Source organism: Sarcophilus harrisii, chromosome 1, assembly GCF_902635505.1.
Source record: "Sarcophilus harrisii chromosome 1, mSarHar1.11, whole genome shotgun sequence".
Lineage (NCBI taxonomy): Eukaryota > Metazoa > Chordata > Mammalia > Dasyuromorphia > Dasyuridae > Sarcophilus > Sarcophilus harrisii.
The window spans coordinates 705,837,210-705,858,443 of NC_045426.1; the positions used below are offsets into that span (position 1 = coordinate 705,837,210).

A 21,234-nucleotide genomic window follows, 5' to 3' on the forward strand; every position below is an offset into this window, starting at 1 on the left:
GTTTTAAGTTTTAATAGTTTGACTACCCTAAGAACTTTTGAACACTTTATATATCTTTCATTTTTCCCATTCCCTTCCTACCCTCAGCCCTTTCCATTAAAAAAAAAAGTTTTTTGTTTTTTTTTCTCTTTTGGAGTCATTTATTTGTTTGATCTCTTTTATTTTTCAGGGAGTCTGTTACTTGGGTAAAGGTTTACTGCCATGTTTCTCAATTTTTTTCCTCCATGACTTTTATTTCATTTTCTATTTGTTGCTTCATTTCTTCTATGTATTCATGCCGTCCTTGTGGAAAATTCATTTTCCCCCCCATTTGTTTCTGCTGGCAGTTGTTATGCAGTTCAGTCTCTTTTGGGGAGAATCTTATTTGCAATCCCTTTTTTAAACTATTCAGCGCCTTTGGTTTACTCCTCTATGGCTTTATTTACTTAGTTGAGGCTTTGTGCTAGGGCCAGACTCTGCCCCCTGCCGTGCTTTTGGACTGAGTGTAAAGGGCCTGTCCAGCTTGATATCACACTGGGTCCTCTTGATTCCTACTCTCATGTTCCAGCTCTTCTGGATCTTTGACATTCAAAATGTGGAATCTTCAAGGTCTTCGAAGGTGTTTCAGGTCAGGGCACCGGGCACTTGGAGCCCTGATGTGTCTCCTGTTGACCCCTCACTTGCTCCACATCATATATTCAATTTTCTGTCAAGTCTTGTTTCTGCTTCCTCCTCTCTATTAAAAACAACCTCCATCCTTGCACAGGCCCAGTCCCCTTCTGGCTGGACTAGTGTAGGAGACTGCTGGCAAAGGTTGACGTCTTTGTCTCCTCCCAAATCCAGTTAATAATTTCTGGGGGCTGCCTTCCACCTCAAATATAAAATCTTCTCTGGCTTTTCACACCTGTGACAGCCCCTTGCTCTCTCTCCCTAGTATTCTTAGTTATTTCCTTTTTGTGTGCCCCATGTTGTAGCTCTTCCTAGAAGTGGGGCACATATGACCCTTCATTTCTGATTCCCAAGCCTGGACTACTCAGCCTCCTCAACCTGTTTGCTGACTCCCCCGATTTCATTCAAGACTCTGCTCATTTATTTCCTCTGAGCTTACCTTCATTTATACTGTAAAGGTCTCATGTATGATTTTTTCCACGTTGTAGCTTCCACTGAAATATGAAGGCAGGGCCTGTGTGTTTGTATCCCCCGCTCTCAGCACAGAGGCTGGCACAGAGTAAGTGTTTAATAAAAGTTACAAAGAAGGGAAGCAGTGGCCTATTCAAAGCTCTTATTTGGGGGCAAACCTGTCGGTGTGTCCTGTTAGAACAATTTTCCCGTCCCCACAAATACTAGTTAGGATTCTTTTTGTCTATTCACTCATTCACTTTTCTCTTTATTTGGTTCTAGCTTGTATGTCTCTGTTTTTAGTCTGCATTCTTTAATAAGTCTTTCTTTGTCCTAATTACATTCTAATAACTCTTGATGTTAATGTACCACAATTTAACTTGGTGATGGTTAAATCACCATCTTTGGTATCAGGTTTATATTCTGCCAAAGGCAGGTTCTAAGGTTGATTAAGTTAGTAGAGAGAGGTCGTTTACTGCTTTTTTTTTTTTTTTTTAAATTAATCCCTCTTTGGCATCTGGACCCTGCATCTTTTTTGTGTGTATGTGGACCTTGACATTCAGATGTCAAGAATTAATCATACGAGCGTCTGGGTAAGAAATGTAAAATAATTGTAGGAGCTACTAAGGCATGAAGATCCTGCATCAGTGACAGGGTCTAATGAAAGCTGTTGGGTAGTACATTGGATGGCAACTCTCATCAGAAAGTAGCCACACAGCCTGAGATTGACAGAGGGCAGATGAGACCTGACTTGGCAGATCCCAGACTAGTTTGTCTCAGCGGTCATCTCTTTTTGTTTCCCCCTCAGATTTTTCAGCCAGGGTCTTGATAACAGCAGCCGGCTCCATTTCTACAGAGTTTTTAAATTTTACAATAATAGTTTGTCTTTACAGTTGAAAAGGAACTTCATATTAACATTGTGAAGTAAGGTAGCATTATGTGATAACAATATGTCCATTTTACAAATGAGCTCATTGAGGCTCAGCACGCTTGTAACTCGCCCAAATTCACACAACTAGTGGGTGAGAATCTGACTTGTGTTGGCTATATCAGTTTTATAGACAGCACTTCTGGGAAGGTGGAACCATCTGAATGAGTTTAGCCATTCTTTATCAGGGGCCTGTTGTGTGCAAATACTGAACAAGTCGTCAAAGAGACAGTGCCTCTTAGACTGTAAGAAATAATGGATTGTAAGTGGGAGACCAATTTGGAAGGTTGATTTTAATTCACCCATCATTTTTTGCCTGCTTGCCATTTATGTAAGAAGCCCTGAGGACACGAGGAGGAAAACCAAACAATGGGACAGGGACCCATCCTGTATGCTGATTTAAAAAAGATATAAGGTTTATGAGGGGCAGATTACTTCCAACTAGAGGTGGGTATCAGGAAGGCCTTGTATAGGGGGAAAGGGATGCACACGCTGGAGGCTGAAGGACCATTTGTACTAAGTGAGAGACAGGAGGTAGAGGAGGAGCCAGGAAGGGAGCTGGACTTGACCCTTGCTAGGCCTAGCATAGGTGGTGGTAAGTGCCAGGGGTGGGGTGTCTCTCTTTTATCCTAGCAACAATAGAGGAGGCCCTTGAAGACATGGATGGGATCTGTGTTTTAGGAATATCCGTTGGAGTTAGGCCTCCTGACATTGTGTTCTCCTTTTCTGAATGGAGCAAGTAAGTTTTTTTTTTTTTTTTTTTGGTAGTAAAAAATCCTTGGACATCGAAATGAATGTACAGTGATGTCTCCCTCTACCCCGCCCCTTATGGAAAATAACTGTTTAAAATGCATTTATCATATAAGAGAATAAGTGGCTTTTAGATATTTGGTTTTAATAATGGAGGGAAACTACATGTGTACAGACAAATATGTACAAATAGAGATAAGATCATTTATAAACTCATAGTAGCCCATGAATGAGGATTTACGGGAGGGGATTTTGTTTAGAAGGAACTTCAGGCGGCACTTATTAGAGGGGAAAAAAGGGATTCCTAGAGGTTGGTTGTTGTCCATTTTTGAAGAGGACCAAAATGACAACACTATGTTAGAATCAAGTTACAGTGTGTCTGACTGGATGATCAGACCAATATGAACTTGGAGTGGTCTGCCACAGGCTGGACACCAGTAGTCCATATGAACATTTGTAGTAGCTTCTCTAATTTTGCTCATTTCCCATTTCCTTTGCGCTAATTCAATTTGGCTTTGCTCATAGAGCGCAGGAGCTTCTTCGATTAGGGCCCGCCATGCTGGGCGGTCCTATGCCTGTGTCTTCCATGTCATACATAAGGTCTCTCAGAGAGACCTTAAAAGTATCCTTGTATCACTTTTTCTAACCACAACGTGAGCTCTTACCCTTTGTGAGTTCTCCATAAAATAACTTTTTTGGCAAGCAGATATCTGGCAATTGAATAATGTGGCCAGTCTAACAGAGTTGCGTTCTCTGCAGTAGAGTTGGAACGCTCGGCAGTTTAGTTCAAGAAGGGACCTCAGTGTCTGGTATCTTATCCTGCCAGGTATTTATTGATCTTAACGTTCTGATTTTTTTTTTTTAAACAGACTTGACATAATTGGTGTCAGAAGTAGGATAAGTACCTGATAGCTTTACTCAGACTCACTTTTCAGAATAGGTTGTAGGAAGCACTTGTTCATAGTGTGCTTAGCCTTGGGCCTTGTAAGGTCATCCCCAAGTGGAATGGACTGCTTTAGGAGGCAAGAGGAAAGCCCCCTCACTGAAGATTTTCAGGCAAAGTCTGGTTGACTATTTGTAGGATATGTTCTAGAAGGATTCTTGTTCTGTTTTGGGACTGGGTGTGGCCTCTTAGCTTGATCTCAGCTCCTTAAGATGATGTTGCTAAAGGGATGGTCATGGAGTGATTTTTATCAGCTGCCCTTGTGGCCCATGACTGGTTCCTGGAGTAACCTTTCCAGGCGGTGTCTAATAAGACCCAATAAAAGAAGTCTTTCTCATCTCTCTGTTCCTGCCAGCATCCTAAACTAGCACTTACTGGGGTCATAACCTTTCCTGTTCCACTGTTCCCTCATGCACAAGTGTTTTGTGGTTGGCAGTTTTAAGGAATAGGTAACTTAATGAGGTGATGAGTGGGCAGGAACTACCCTCACTTGTGTTTATAGTACCTAATCTATATCGCCTGTCCCCAAGGAGCCCAGAATACTTCAGCCATCATCTCATTAGTCCTCACAAACTGCCCACGAGGCAGGCCGGTGGCAGCCATTAGCCTTACTCTACCAGTGAGAGAAAATGAAGTGCCAAGGAGTTCAGTGACTCCCCCAGCATCCCACCAGAATATCAGTTCATGGCCTTTGAGTCTTGAGCCTCCTAGGACTTTCAGTCACTCCCCTATTCCTTATAGTTATCTCACTGGCAATGAGGGGTGCTTTTTGCAGCTAATCTACGTGGGGTAGAAACTCCTGGGGGCCATTCATGTCTTGTGAATCCAATGCCTGTGGCTATAGTTGGTTTGTCTCCTATTTATCTTGAGTATGGAGCCTTAAATTTTTCCTTCCACTGTTTCTTCTCTGACCACATTCGTTATTCTCTGCCCGGTTTTTGTTCATTGTGTTCTCCTTGTTGGAATACTTGGTTATGAAGGGTTTGAATGGGATAGCTCACAAAGTTCCCCAGGACCGCCCTCTCAACTTTTCTTGTGACCAAGCCTCCATTTTAATTTTGTTTGCCACATCACCGGGAAGCTAGCAGTTCTTTTTGGAATCCAATAGTATTTCAGTTTTATCCACCACATAAACACCCTCTCCCTTTGGGCTGAGAAGAGAGGGACTAGTCGTACAAAAGGGCCCTTCTTATTTGATGTTCATCCATCTCTTAGCAGATTAACATGGTTTTATGCTAAACTTTGAACTGATCAAGACTTCTTAGGAAAGGACTCTGAGAAGTTGGTTATTAGGAATTAAAACAAATGAAAAATTATTGGGAACACGTGGGAAGAACAGCCTTTAGTTGTCAAAAAGCTTGTTCTGCTGCGTGCACTCGGGAGGAGCGTTTCTTAAGCGTCTCTGACCCTCCCCTGTCCCAGGCAGCCCTTCTACTCTGAGACAAGTCCTGAGTGCTTGAAGGTAAACCATTGAAATATAGTGAAAGCTCTGTCAGGTGCCTGAATGGAAACACCTTCAAATGAGCACGGTGCACACTGGCCCTGATCTTAATGTACTTCCCCCTTGGGAGATGGCGTTGGTCATGGAAAGCTCTACCCTAAATTGTGGAGGCCTGTAAAATCTGAAGTATGGGCTTGGGGAGGGATGGGGAAGATGCATGGCAGAGACGCATGAAGGAACTTGGGAATCAGAAGTGTGACACGAGCCGGCACATTGTATGCCAGCCCCGGCTTCCAGGCAGCTGTGACCCCAGATGTGGGAAGAACTTCTGCCCCCATCAGCAGTGCGGTGGGCACCAGAGATGCAGCTGGTGATCCATGACCTGGTAAACAGGAAGTTAGGCCGCAGGAGCAGGTTTTTTCCTCTCTCTAAGATAATAGCAGGTATTCTTGTATTAATAATGTGCAGCCTTGCTCTGAGCCCTCTTGTGAAGTGGGTGGTAGAGTTATTATTTCTCTTGTATAGAGAAAGCAAACTGGGGCAGTGACTTGTGTAGCGCAGGGATCTGATCAGTGCAGAAGCCAGGGCTCACGTGTCAGGTTGTGATTCCCAGGGGGGGTAGGGGCTGAGTAACATTGAGCCCGAAGTCCCAAGTTAGAATCCCACCAAGCCGTATCCCCCGAGCAGATGACTCCTTGCTGGGTGCAAGTTTCCTCCTATAAACAAATGGAGAGACTCTTGAACTAGGATTTCTATTCCTTTCTGTCCATCTGTGTTGGGTGATGTAACCCCCCCAAGAACTTCTGGGAGCCCAGGACTTGGTACCCCCACATCCTTGGGACAGAAGAAGAGCCAGTGAATGTTCTGAGATCTTGGGTCTGAGTGTTCCTGAAATCTTTCTTGGGAGGAAGAAATCCAAAGAGGCTTTTCTGTCTCCTTGGGCTTTGCTGCGGCTTCTTGGGAGCCTTGGAAGGGGGGTTAAAGATCAGCCAATCCACCCCCCTCATTTGGCCAGTGAGCAGACCGAGGCCCATAGTCCCATTGGGATTGACCAAAGGGATTCCTTTTTACCGTCTGGAGGGCTGCTGCTACATTGGGCTAGCTATGGGAGGAAGAGGTTTTCGGTTTCATTGTTTCTGTAGGAAGAAAAAGAATCCTCTTTCTTGCACTGAGGAAAGTGGGTGGAGTTCCCCTTGCCTTCCCTTTCCATAAATTTCCCGGTCTTGACTCCACAGCCACACCTTTGAGAAAGCAGAGGTCTTGAGCAGTCCCAGGGAGCCTTGAGGCCTGAGGAAGGATGGCCGGGGAAGGGACAAAGGAGGAAGTTTCCCTTTTAATCACCAGGACTTTTTGGACAGATAATATTCCAGAGTGAAATGTCGTTTCCTCCTTGGAGTTCAGAGTTTGGCTCCTGTGTAACAGTAACCCACTTAACATTGTGCGGTCCTTTTGAAGTTATTTTAAACTTGCAGCAGTGAGAGAGACATTGTAACCTTGGAGAAAGCACCACCCAGGCGAAGTTTCAAGTTTGCCCTTTCAGACTGTGGAAAACGGACTGGCTGAGATGACACCTCCCCCCCCCCGCCCTCCCCACCCCCACCCCAGGATTGGGAGGTGAAAATCTCTTCAGTTTTTTTTATTTCCAGACTCAGTGAGGTGCTTGCTGTATGCAAGGGGCAAATAGTGAGAGATTTATAGCATCTGATCTATAACCTTGGCCTCTAGTAGGGTAGCATAGAAGCTTTTCCTCCTCTCTCCCCCCTTCTCTGTCTCTGTCTCTCTTTTTGCTGAGGCAGTTAGGGTTTAAGTGACTTGCCCACGCTCACACAACTAGGAAGTATTAAATGTCTGAGATCAGAATTGAACTCGGGTCCTCCTGACTTCAGGGCTGCTCTATCCATTGTGCCACCTAGCTGCCTCAAAACTTCATGGTTGGGCCAGAGAAACTGGGGCTCCTGTGTGTCAGGCCCTGTGTTAAACATGATCTCATCTGATCCTCAGCACAAGCACATGTGTGGGAGGTGCTAGTCTTGTCCTCATTTCACAATTGAAGAAACCAAGGCAAGCTGAAGGGAAAGTATCCCAGCCAGTAAATGTGGATTAGGACTCACCTCACTGCCTTCAGGCCTAATGGTTAAAGCAAATAACAAACCGAGAGCAAGTCTTCTGGTGACCCATCAGGGAGCGTGTGCACTTGGGAGAGTCCATGTGGCCAGTCTGGGGCACACAGATCTGTTTGTTTCTCTGGGAGAGTGGGTGCTCAGGAAAGGAGGCCGTGGCTTCTGTGCATCCATTAGGCCCTCTGGAATCTTCTCTGCCCCACGTGTAAGTGTCATTGCTGTATACAGTTGTGATTTGTACCCATTTATCTTCAAAACTGTAGCAGCTTTGTTAGTAGCAAATAGTGTATGTTCATGTCTGAGTTTATTTTTTTTTTTTTAATAAAAAAGAAATAATTTTACTTCAAAAAGAAAAGAGCAAGAGAACACATGGGAGCTGAAAGGCCATATTGTTCATCCCATGCTTTGTTCTTACCGTTTCCTGATCCATAGTTATCACTTGCAGTCCTTGAGGCACGATGAATCCATTGCTTGCAGAAGGCAACCTTGTCTGTGTCTGGATAGTTGTAATTATTTTAGGAAGTTTGTTTTTCCCACAAATGAAAGCCTGACTCCTCCCAATTCTCACCTGTCGCTCCCAGTTCTATCTTCTGGGTCAATCCACACAAGGCCTGCTCCTTCTACACAACAGCCTGCAGACAGTGAGCAAAATCCTTAGGCATCTCTTCTCCCTGAAATATAGACATCCAGAGTTTTATCAACCCATCCTTGTGTAACATAGGTGTGTGTGTGTGTGTGTGTGTGTGTGTGTATGTGTATGTATGTGTGTGTGTGTGTGTGTGTGTAGTTGAACATGGTCATTGTGGATTTTTTTTTCTTGACTATATTTGTCACAAGGTTCCTCACTTCCCCCTTTTTCTTTCAGTTAATGGGGCAGGTGGGAGAACCTGGACCAATACTAATGTTGTCTCATCCATTGCAGTTCTGTTATTTTAATCATTTTTAACCATGTATGGATGAGAACAGAAGGAAATTCAGACAAGTTTTCAAAGTAACATTTAGCATTAATATACATCCACATGCTTTTTTTCTCCCTAAAGCAAGTAACACAAAATGGAAATCCATAGTTTTAAAAAAAGAATCCTCTTTTTTGTATTATTTTATGTCTGGAAATCTCTCTCTCTCTCTCTCTCTCTCTCTCTCTCTCTCTCTCTCTCTGTCTCTGTCTCTCCCCCATGACTGACTGAAAGCAGCCCGTTGGGGGTCTGTAGGGCAGGTATTCTTATTCCAATTTAAAGACCAGGCAGTTGAGGCTCCAAGATTGAAGTGCCTTGTTGAACATCATACAGCTACTAAGAGCAATAGACTACAGACTCCTGACTCGGAGCCCAGTGTTGTCTCAACTCCACTTAGTAATAGTGAGCTCAACGCTTTTAAAACCATATTGTCTATAATTTTGTGTGTGGTCTCCATTACGTATTACAGATTCTTAACCTTTTTTTTTTTTTTTCCTGCCCTTTTGTCCCTTTGTTGAAGCCTCAGAGTATTTATCAGGTGTTTATTTACTGTGTGCCCCACACTGTGCTAAGCCCCAGGGATACAGACATAAGCAGAAAGAAAGCTCATCTCAAGGAACTGATCTTCCTATGAAGGAAGGTAACCTAAATGGAAGGAGAGAGAAGAGGGACTATCAGGAGAAAACCCCCAGGGAGGCTGAGTGCTGCCTGGTAGAAAGGAAGCCTCAGCTGGTCTGGGGCATCCTCCTGAGGAGGTTTTGGGAGAAAGCAGCCGGTTGGAGGGAAGCCGAGGTGCCTCCAGCATGAGCTCCTAGGGGGTAGAGAAAGGCCAGAGGTTTCTGTGGCAGCCAGGAGTGCCAAGAGTGGAAACCACACTGAATTTCTGTTAAGTGTAAGTGAAAATCAAGGTGCTGTTTTCCTCCCATCCAAGTCCATGAACTGCTTGCGCACCTGCTCAGATCTGGAAATGGACTCTAACCTTGGGAAAGGGAGAGCAAGAGCAGCCGGCTTGGCTTTGAGCTCTGGCTCTTCCTGCAGCCTCCACGGCCTTGTGGTAATACTCGACAAATAACTGCAGCTCACACCTCTGTGGCTTAGGGGTTGCAGGGCTCTTTTCCAGAGCAGCCCCTTAAGGTGGGTAGTACAAGTATTGTCCCTATTTGGTCAGTAAGACAAATGGGGCCCACTGGAGGGGGGAGGTGGCTTAGCCAGAGTTATGCAGCTGGTAAGGGGGATTACTGAGCACATCCTGAGCATTCCCTGAACACACTGGAACCTTCACGTGGGCTGGGCCCCACCCCCACCCCCAGAAAAGGGCCAGAAGCTCTCTTTTGAGGTGTGGCAATGGTCTGAAGTTGAATGGGTGGGGAAGCTTGGTGGAATGGCAGCCTTGAAGATAACCAATCCCTTCTCTGTGGGCTCCCTCCCCACTCTGGGATGATTGCTCTCATCCCATGGCCCTCCCGACTTCCTGCTGCATTCCATGGAATTCCCACCTTCTGCAGGAGGCCTTTCCAGGCTATTGTCAAATATCCTCGGTGTTTCCTCTCTTTCCTTGGGAGATCTCCTTCCATTTACACTGGATGGATCTGGAACACCCTCAGACATTTAAGTCTCTGGCCCAAACACCCTCCGCCCCCATCTCCAAGATAGTGTGATGTCCTTGAGGGTAGGGGATGGTTGTGCTTTTCTGAGGGCTTGGAGAGTGACTTGTGCACACAATTAAGTACTGACCAAATGCGGACTGACTGACAGCCCTGTGGGGGCCACATTTAGCATCCTGGAGGTTTAGGTTCCGTGTGAGGCTAGAAATGTTTTTAATGTCTCTGTTGTTTCGTTTACAGAGAAAATGGCCCCTCTCGTGCACTTGATGTCGGTAGGATGGCTTCTTAATGCCACGTTCATGACTGGGGCAAGGTTGTGCTTATTAGCTGGGCTGTTTGAAAAGCGACTTTTCTGTGCCCTGTTCCAGGGACTTCAAACCAAAGACGGCTCAGTTCAAATGCTCTGTGGTTTTTTGCTCTGTGTCTTCTGCAACAACACCCTTGAAATTCTCACAGCTGGTGGAAGAGCTGCTGGTAATCCGTAATGCATTGTGGGGTCCTGAGGCTTAGTTACGTTGTGTTTGCCCGCCCTGTCTTTACTTCATTGGTAATAGGAGAGGGCCCTGGTTCTTGAGTGTGTGTTTGTTGGTTGAGGAGGTTTCTGGCTGTTCTGTCTCTGTCCCCTGAGGCACAAGGCCCAGGCTGGCCTGAACGGGCTTACAACAAGTGCAGTTGAAGCTTAGTCTTGCACTTAGCTGCCTCTTCCTCACCTTGTGTATCAATAGCAATAGTTCCCAAAAGCATTTTAAGAATACAGGGGACTTGTCAAAAGTCATCCTTAGGTAGTAAGTGCTAGAAGTGAGATTGGAACCCAGGACCTGTGCCTGCAAAGTCCACTGCTCTTTTCATTCCGACACTGCCTTCTTGATGGAAGCTCTTCTCTTGAATTCTTCTCCGTGTTCTCCCAGCTGCCTGTTCTTCCCTTATCTCCTTAGAGGTTTGTCTTCTTTCTTTCTTCTGGCCGTCCCTCCAAGTTTTGTGCTCCTTAACTTCTTCAGCTAATACTTAAATGGCCTTTGCCATGGTGCTTAGTTCTTAGTCTCTCCTGCCCTGGGCTGTGGCTGTCACCGAAAGATAGGGGGGGCTCCCACAGCTGTGGCCATCATCTCTCACGTGCCTCCAACTTCACTACAAATCTGCCCTTGCAAAGGCTCCTCACACGTTCTGTTTCTCTTGCCTTCCTCTTCCCCATCTGCTCTTTATTTGCATCAGGCTGCCCTTGTTCCAGCCTTCCCAATGATCAGCTGCCTTTAAGCCTCTTTAGCAGCTGCCTTAAGCCTCTACTGTTTACAAGTCAGGGGGAAGAGGGTAGTTCTTTGGAGGCTGTTGGAGTTTGTAGGGTGCAAAGGTGCAAAGACAGGAAAGCACATGTACAGAGTTGCAAGGAAGTGTGTTTCAGCTGGGTCGCACTGTGTGTGTGTTGGGGGGAGGGGATGGAGTGATGAAATCAAGAAAGGAGATTGGATCTAGATTGTAGAAAGCCTTGAATGCCTTATTCAGCAGGCACTGGGGAGCCACTGAAGGCTTTTGTGCAGTAGAATCCTGAGGTTGATGTACCAGAAGGGTGCTCACTTGGCATTTTGTGGTGCTGTCCACTCACAATATATTAATGAAGTGAAAATAATCAGGATTTTGAAGTCACAGGATTTAGGTTTGAAGTATGGCCACCTTCTGCCCCCCCCTTGTGTATCGTGTGTGTGTGTGTGTGTGTGTGTTTTCCAATTAACACCCTCATTTTCTTTCTTTTGTCTTCCCTGCAAATGAAAACCCAAACCTTTATAATATTATGAATATTATGTAATTATAACATATACATCAGTAAAAAACAAAACCACCAACCGCTTTCCTCATTATGTTGGTCCAGAATGTCTGGCTCATCCGCTTCTTGAGCCCATCCCCCCTGGATCTCACTCTGTGTCTAGTTCATACCCCTGTTCTCCATTTGTTTTTGTCTTCTTCTCTTCATCCACTTCTCTCTCTCTCTGACTCTGTCCTGTCTCTCTTTCTCATCTATAACTTCTTCAGCCCCCATTGGTTAGTATCTTCCCCGAGATTCAGTCACGTCACCAGTGACTTCCTCTCTAATTGGGTGTCACAGAGACAGCTAAACTTCTGCGTGTCCAAATCTGAACTTGGCTTCCTCTTCACATTTTCCCTTTCTTAAACTTGGCTGTTTGTGCCCAAGGGCCCACCAGCCCTTCAGGGTCCCAGGTCCAGACTTCGATCTTATTCTCGGTGCCTTACTCTCTGTTATCCCCAGGGAACCAGTCACGCTGCCAAGTCTTGTTGGATCTCCTTTCTTCACCACGCGGCTCCCATCATCCTTCAGGCCCTCAGCCCCCTCTCATGGAGATGATGGATCTCATTGATTTCCCTACTTCAGCCCCGTCTCACTGCAGTCCACCCTCCATGCTGCAGCTGTCAGAGGGATTTGCCTTAAGAGCAGATCTGCCACTGCCACTTCTCTGTAATAGTGACAGTTTTATATATTGCTCATGAGCACATTATGAATGTCAATTCATCTAATCCTCGCAGCAGCCCTGGAAGGCGGGGCCTCTTGTCACCTCCATTTTACCTACAAGGAAACATAGACTGCACCACCTAGCTGCCTAAATAAAATCAAATCCAGCTGATTCATGTTTTGGAGGATAAAATGTAAATGTCCCCATTTAGTTCCTAAAGTTCTTTACAGCCTGACTCCTTGCCTCACTTTCCAGTCATTCAAGATTTCTCCCCTTCTCACACTCTCCCTTCCAGATACATATACTTTCCCCTCCTGTTCTGCACAGATGGCACTCTGGGACTTGGCCATGACCTTCTCCTATGAATGAATCTGGAGTTCGCTCCTTCCTCAGCTCTGCCAGCCATAGGCCCTCTCTTCTTCAAGTTCAGTTATAGTATCAGCACCTCCCTGGGGTCTTCCCTGATTCTGTCCTTCCTGTAGTGTTACGTATGCATAGACGGTCTCCTCCAGTAAAAGGGAGTCTCTACCTTACATTAGGGCAGGGCTGGGCACCTCAGATGCCAGTATGGCCGCTAGCATGGAGGCACTTAAGAAATGCTGGTTTCATTGCTGTCTCTGAAACTGGGGCCTGGCCCCCTTTCCTTTGCTCTGGGCTTGAGTTTCCCCAGTCAGATGAGTCCAAGGGCCTTCCTAGCTCAGTAAAACATCTTGGATTCTGATTGTGAGCAGTAATTAGTCATTGGGTATTAACTAAGAGCACAGTTTTAAATTAATCCTAAAATCTTAAGATTTTCCTACTATTTTTAGACTCTCAGTTCACCGAGAGGTAGTTTTGTTCTTGGTCACTTTCTATAGCACTCGGCTCAGAGCCTGGCACATAGTAGGTGTTTCATAAATGCTTAGTGATCGATCCAAGAAGTGCATTTAAAGAATACTTTTGTATTCTGGGTCTCCTCAGCAGCTAGGTGGCCTGGGTCCTGGGCCTAGAGTTGAGGGAAAAAAGTTCAGGTTCAGCCTCAGATACTTACTGTCAGGTGACTTTCAGCAAGACACTTTACCTCTGTTTGCTTTAGTTTCCTCATCTGTTAAAGAGAAGTGATCCTATCGCCCAACTCCTGAGGTTGCTGGGAGGCTCCAGTGAAATAATAATTGTAAAGTGTTGAGCACAACGTCTAGCACACAGGAAACACTAAATAAATGTGCACTGTTATTAAGATTCCTTCAGTGACAGTACTAGAGGGAAATTCCCTCTAGTACTGAGGGAATACAGGGTGTGCAGTGGCTAACTCAGAATGAATTATCTGCATGTCTTCATTCCTCATCCTGGCTCCTTTGTCATTTGTCCTGTATTGACCTGACAAGCTGTTGTGAAGGCCCTGGACTTCTCCTCATGGCATAGAGGCAGGTTGAGAGCCAGGAAGGGTGGGCCAGGCTGGGAGAGGTTTGTCACAGGAAAGTCGGTCACTAGGAGACGTCACACTTGGAGGATCTTTTGGTTTCTTTCATGTTTGTTAGTGTTCACTTGTTTCTCATGTCCGACTCTTCCTGACCTTATTTGAAGTTTTCTTAGCAGAGATACAGATGAGGAAACTGAGGCAAACAGGTTGAAGTGACTTGCCCAGGGACCTTTAGCTAGTAGTGTGAGCCTGGATTTAAACACAGGTTTTCCTTCTTCCCAGCCTCTACCCATGGGGCCACCTAGCTGCCCTGTTCTTCATTTGCAGGGATAGGAGTGTGTTGGGTCTGGGATCTGCCTTGTTATAAGGAATACACACATCGAGGAAATAGTAGATTTTCAAAAGTATCGGTTTTAGAAACTGGATAGTATTTATGGCGTGTCAGAGCAGTTGGGGATGTGGTTTTCACCAAGGTAGGTCTGACTTTGGCATTAGAGCCTGGCTCCCCGACTGGTGAGGCCGTGAATGCAGCGCCTGCTTGGCAGCAGGGTCTGTTAATGGTGGGTGGCACCAGGTGGCAGAAAGGCTTCTCGTGCCAAGCACAGGGGTTGGGACTCAATTCAGGTGCAGGCAGGCACCTCTGATGTTGGAGCTAAAGTGACTATCTCTGTGTGAAGGAGTATTGTTGTGGCACAGCCTGGAGTGGATTTGGCAGCAGGGGGAATCCTCTGAGGAGGCCTTGGGAGGGCAGGGATCTGGGTACAGTTAAAGTCCCCAGCCCTGGATCCCTGGAGGAAACTGGCTCTGCGTGACCTGAGCATGGCCAGGGGGAGCGTTGTCTGCCTTTTAAACTTTACCTCTCCTGTTTGGTTTCCTAGATGCACCCGCTGGGACTCTGTAACAACAATGATGAAGAAGACTTGTATGAATACGGCTGGGTAGGGGTAGTGAAGCTGGAGCAGCCAGAGCTGGACCCGAAGCCATGTCTCACTGTCCTGGGCAAGGTAAGTGCTATCCCCTGCGGGGCTCCCTGCGGACCGTTTCCCACATAAGAGCAAGAGACGGGAGGCACCCCACAATAGGCCCTAGAGCAGCAGAGCTTGGTGGGATTGTAGCACCTTCTGGACCCAAGCGCCCATCCAGGCTTTGAGAAGGCTTTTTCCCCCTAGAATGTCTGCAGGACATTTGAACCTGAGAGATGGCAAACATATTTACGTATACTAAAGTCATGTGCAACCATGATTCTTATGGCAACTTGCTTTTAAAAAATATATATCCTTTGGGCAGGTTACTTTCCGGTCTATAACCAATGGACATAGCCCAGCATGCCCTGCAACGTGCGTGTTGTTCTGCATGATGAGTTGGGAGGTGGAGAGGCAGCCTCCATCAGTCCCCCGGAGCTGGGCTTGGTCAGTGCCTCCATCATTGTTCTTCAGTCTCTTACATTCTGTTCTCTTGCTTTTGCTGACTTCACCGGGAGGCCTTGGTTCTCAGTGAGGAGCAAAATAGCATCAGCGTTACCTTCCTTCACTGTGAATATTCTTTTATCAAGGTCTGAACTAGGGAATACCCTGGGATGAAATTTGCTGATGCGCTTTGTGATGGGAGAACAGTGCTCAGAAGCACCTCCTGCAGGCTGAAGAGAAGCCACCCTTTTCTCCTGGGCGGCAGTTTTACTGACTGTGTGTCTTTGGGATTGAGAGTCCCGAGAAGCAACTTTGGCAAACTTTCCCTTCACTTCTGGGATGTGTGTGTTTTGTGGTGAGGATTGGACAGCTTCCTCCCTTTCTGACCTTAGGTCATGGAGGACTCAAGCTTTGGGACCATAACCCACATATGTGTTAGACATAAAGCTACCAGGGCTGAGTAGACACTGGCGGGAAGACTGAGGTTTAACTTTATCTTTAAACTACATGGCCTGGACCTCCTGATCTATTAGTTTATCTATCAAATGGACGTGAGGGAGGGGGAAGATTGGACTGAATATTGAAAGGGGCTTCCCAGCTTTCAGTCTTCAGAAATCTGGAGGTTAGAGGGAAACAGACATGATGTTCGGGCCTTTGCTTTTTAATTTGAACATTTCCACCTTCAAATTTTCCTAGTGAACTTTTAAGGCTCCTGATGTTTTGGGGTCCTCTTCAGCTGAATGTTTCAGAGCGCCTGTTGTCAGACATTTTGTAGTAGAAAAACCACTCTGGTTTTGTGGCTCTCTCTTCCAAAACGTCAGCGGCGTCCTTGCCTTCTCAGGGATCTTGGCTTGCTCACTTGCTTCTTGATGTCGTTCTTGGTTGGCTTTGGATGAGGGGGGTAGGGAAGTCTTGATTCTCCTGCGTGGATTCTGGGAGTGGTCAGGAGCTCCGAAAGCTGCTCAGTGTTCGAGGGCTTTTTGGCATCTCGATCTCGGAGAATAGTCCGGTGTTTGCCACGCTCCAGGAGGATGGCTTTCTTCCCACTCTCTACTGGGCCGTGATTGGAAAAAATGTGATTTGCATGACTCTGGCTCAGCTAGTTTTGTTCTTGGAGGGTCAGTATACGTGTGTGGGGGTGCCGGTCCAGGGCTCCGAGGAACATGCCTCCTACGGAGGTAGAGAATGGGGCCTTTGAAATGGTGCTGAGCTCATGCATATCTGCTTCCTTGAGTAGAAGAACCTACCTGTTTTCTGCTTTTCCTGGCAAAGCCGTGGACAGCGGAGGCTACTTGGCCGGCAGGCTTGGGCGGGCCAGACCTCTCAGCCTCTATTAATGATTAAACACCGATGAGGTTCATTCAGTAAACATTTATTGCATGGCTCCTCCTTTCTGCCATGTTGGGGGACGCAGGGGGAAAGAAATGGAGTCTGGCTGTGCCAGCAGGAGCCTCTGCTCTGTTGGCTGCTCTTACTGGCTCTTTGGCTAGCTGTCAGTTGTGTTGGGAGAAGGAATATGACAAGGTTTTTTCTCAACAAAATCATTAGTAAGGGGGAGGGGGGAACTAGACTCATTGAATCAAGAAAACTTCATATTTGTTAAAAGTCTGGCTCAAGGCGAGTGATAGGATGAATGGAGTCTCTCTGTTTCTCTTTTTTAATCTTCTGAAAATTTTATTTTATTAATTAGTTAATTTATTTGCTGAGGCAATTGGAGTTAAGTGACTTATCCAGGGTCACACAGCCAGGAAGTGTTAAGTGTCTGAGGCCAGATTTGAATTCAGGTCCTCCTGACTTCAGAGCTGGTGCTCTATCCACTGCACCACCCAGCTACCCCTAAAAAAATTTTTTTTTCAACTCGATTTTTAAAATACTTTGCTAGGTGCTACGGTGGCTAAAGCTCTGGGCCTGGAGTCAGGAATACCCAAGTTCAAATCTGGTCTCAGACACTTCTTAGCTGTGGGACACTGGACTAGTCACTTTACCCTAATTACTTCAGTTTCCTCATCTGTAAAATGAGCTGGAGAAGGCAATGGCAAACTACTCCAGTATCTTTGCCAAGAAAACCCCCAAAAGAGGTCGCAAAGAGTTGGATATCACTGGGAAAATGACTGAATAACAACAACAATAAACTATGTTTTCTCTTTTATCTGGCTCCAAGGGGATGATGGTGTGAAGGTGAGAAGTATTGTGATAAGGTGAGATGTTCATGGGGGTAATTTGGCTTTTAATGCCATTTCCCTTGATCTCAAAGGCTGAGAATGAGGATGGTGGATGGGAAAGGGGCATAAAAGAGAAAGGAAGCAACTGGTGAATTATGCTACCAAGTAAACTTGGGGAGGGGGGAAAAAGCCTCTAGGAGTGAAGATCCTCCACCATAGTCATATCAGGCACTCGGAGAAGTATGTGGAGGAGGGAGAAAGGAGCAAGAGCAAGAAGAGCGTGCCCAGAGGGACCCTCTCTCCTGACCCCACTGGCCCCAAGCAGGCGCACCATGAAGGGAAGGAAAGGAGAAATAGTGTCAGGCAGCGAAGGGTTTGAACAAGAGAAGAAGCCTCTGGGGTGCGGCATTTTCTCGGGAGCTCAGACAGGCTCCATAAGGGCACAAAGCAAATGTGCTTCACCTTGGTAGATTATCAAATGCTTTGGAAATGTTTTGTTACTGTAGTGGAGTCATTTGAGTCGTGGGAGAGCCCTCCGTGGCTTCCGATCCCCTTCTGAATTCTTCAGATGCTGAGGGCTCCGAGGTCGGGCTTAGCAGGGTGAGCGGGCCTGGGTAACTGTGGTAGCCAGGTCGGGTACCGGCCCCCCGGCTCTGCTGCCCACTGGCTTGCCTGGCCTCAGGGGGCATTTCTCTTGGATGGATTTCACTTTTACTCTTCAGCAAAAGGAAGGCCCATGGGCTCTAAGGACTGTAACTAGAGTGTGATGGGAGCCTCATTCTAGTCCTGATGGTTTACTCTTTTTCCTAAAGTGTAAATGTACCTGATGATGTCAGAAGCAATGACTCCAATACTATAGGACTGGCTTAGGAGAGAGGAACTTTTGTGGGCCTCCTGACAGTTTAGCTAGGGAAGCAGAGGGGCAGCCTGAGGGGGAGAATTGCACTTGGTCTGGGCTGGACAAGTCCCTTCCCCTCCTGAGCCTTGATTTTCTCTCCTGTATGCCAAGGAAGGGTGCTTTGTACTTTCTCCCTTAGATGGTGGTTGTGGGGGAAGTGCATCTGCAAGTGAGAGCTGGGGCTGCCCAGAGGCTTCTTGTCACGATTTGCTTTAAGTCCAACCGTTTGCCCCAAGTGGAAATGCCATCTCCCAGGGATTTTATGGAAGGATGAATGGAAGAAATACTGAAGTGCTCCAAAGTGCTACCTTGTTCGGGTGGCACAGAGAGAATGGGGTATTTTCCCAAGGTTTTGGAAGAGCGTGGCGTCATGAACAAAGAATCAGCTTCAGAGCCAGAGAGACTTGGGAACGGCACTCAGCTCCTCCAAGCTCTTTGGTTGAGAAGTTGCCAAAAAGGTGCCGGCCTCCATGGGGAGAGGGGGTTTTCTGAAATCACAGCTGCAGCCCCTGTCTCTGTCTGAAAGCGTGGCCGGTGGGGACCAAGCCTCTGCATGGCATTATTGCCACACTTTAGTGTCTGGGTCGGAAGAGACTTGCTTGTCCTCAATCCTTCTGGCTCTGGGCCAGTTCTTCTTGCCACCCCTTCTCACCTCTGGGACCATGGGCAAATCTCACAACAGAGTTCTGATTGCTGAAATAGGCCCAGTGGGCAATCATCTAGAGCCAGAGTGCTCACCATTTTAAAGTGAAAAAAGCCTATTTGAGCCAGAAGGTGCCTCCCTATCATTTGTTGCTTACAGGCAGCCTGCAGGACAGGAGGTGCCTTAATGCTCTGGGAGTTGGAGATGCCCTGGTACACAGATGACAATCAGAAAGAGTTGGGAGGAGAGAGATCCAGGTGCTTATTACCTGGGGAAGAGGAGGGAGGGGCTGTTGGGAGACCTTTTTTTTTTTTTTTTTTAATCCAGACATTCAAGAGTTCTGGGCAGGAACTCCATCTTTCTGCCCTTGATGCATCAGAGAGAATGAGACCCTTTGTCCCCTACTCAGTACGACAGGGCAGTAGCACCACTGGCCTAAAAGAGCCTCCTTCAAGCCTGTTCTTGGACGTCAGCCGTGTTATTACGAAGGTGGAGAAGTCATTTCACTTCCTTGGGCCTTGGACTTGAGGGAGAAGTGGGCTATAGAGTAATTTAGGTAAATCGTGGGAAAGAGGGTTTGAATGACAGGTCTAAAGCTTGAGACTTCATCTCCTGGGTAATAAAGAACTATAGTAACCATTGAGCTTATGGAACAACAGCAGTCCTGAAGGTTTTGCCAAGAGGAGTGATATCAGAGAGCTATTGTTTTTGGAAGATTAATCTGGCAGGATTGGACAGACCGGGTTGGAAAAGGGAGCAGGTGCTTACTCCTGGGGAGGTCTGTTTGCGCAGAATTGAATGGGCTGCACCTGGAATGGTGAAGATGATTGTCAAATGTAAGAAGCTTATACTTTTGCCTTAAGTTTTAACCTTCATCCCTCCCCATCCTTTTCTTCCCTTAGGCAAAAAAAGGGGCCAGTGCTGGGGTGCCGGGATGCTCCCTGTCCTCTGCCATCCCCCTGTCCCTATTAAATTCATCTCTCCAATCTCATCACCAAGATGCTTGGTCAAATCTGGCTGACCTTGCCTCCCTTAGTGTCTTCTCTCCTCTGATTGGAGGATACAGTAGCAAACTCCTCCCAATGTCTTCCTTTATAGAGGGCAGAAACTGAGCTTTTGGGCTCATTCTGTATCTTCTACCCTGCCTGGTTTAAATGCCACAGATTAAGATGTTCCCGTGCCTGATTCCCAAGTTCCCCTTTGTCGTCATCCTCTCCCTTTCCCCTTCCTCCCCAGTACCCATTTCACTTTCGTGCCTCCATTTGTGTGTTCTCTCCTCCCAGTAGATTGTAAGCTCCTTGAAGGGAGCGACTGTCTTTCATCCCCAGTTCCTGGCACATAATAAGTGCTGGATTAATGTTTATCATACTGAATTGGAAGCAACTGACAGGATGCTAGGATGCTCAATCATTTACCCTGGATGTTGGGAAACCTTTTTGCTGGTCCTCACCTTACTTCCCTGCAGAGAGTCAGCATTTCTCTGCTTTAGTGGAGAAGAATGATTCCTTAAAATTAGGTATAGAATTACAATTCACAAAGTGCTTTCATATATGTACACATGAATGAATATACATACATACATATGTATAAAATCTTCTTTGGTCCCCCAATAAGCTGGGATAATAAGACTAGGGACCACTCCTGTTCCTATTCTAAAAATAAGGAAACCAAGACCATTTTCTGAAATGAGTTGCCATCAGACAAACCATTTAGCTGTGTGAACATGCGATTGGAAAAAGTAAAATACTATTAAGTGGGAGTGGGGAAGAATAAAAACATTTCTATTCCTCAGAGAGAACAACCCAAAAGACCATCTCACATTGGTCAAAAAATAGAACTATTAGTAAAACAGAGTAAACAAGGGAGAGTCAGGAACAATGGAACTCAATATCCCAGTGTTTGGTCAAGTAGAGAACATAAATTACCTGGGGAAAAAACTCCATTTGATTAAAAAAAACTGCCAGGAAAACTAAAGCACTCTAGCCAATTCTGTAACCATATTGCACAATATTTTCTCACTACATACACTACCTTAATAGTAAAGATCATACTATAAATTTTTTTTAAATTAATAAGCAGATCACCTCCCTCTCACAGCTGTGGGTAAGAGCCACCTAACCTAACGAGGTAAAGGCCATTAAAAAAGCTATATATAGTATATAACGGAAAAATCTCTGCACAGACAAAATCTAGGATAAGAAGAGCAGTAGTCAAAAGGGAAGAAAAAAATCTTTGATACAAAATTTCTTTGATAAAAGAATTCGGTACCCAAGATATAAAACAATTTATACACACACACATACACACACACACACACACGGCCATTTAAGTTTATGTAAACAGTTTATATGCAGAGCCATGCCCCTATAGATAGTCAACAAAAAGAAAAAAGTTTCCCAAAGAATTTCATATTATTCACAGAAA

At 46.0% G+C, this 21,234-nt stretch overlaps 1 protein-coding gene across 2 annotated transcripts in view; it reads left to right on the forward strand.

Moving 5' to 3' along the window:
• Positions 1–21,234, forward strand: part of ZNRF3 (zinc and ring finger 3) — a 171,105-nt gene that overhangs the window by 86,000 nt on the left and 63,871 nt on the right. For both annotated transcript variants that reach the window (XM_031948833.1, XM_031948834.1), the window contains exon 2: positions 14,580–14,705. In XM_031948833.1, the coding sequence (XP_031804693.1) occupies positions 14,580–14,705 (126 nt within the window). The remainder of the gene's footprint in view (positions 1–14,579; positions 14,706–21,234) is intronic.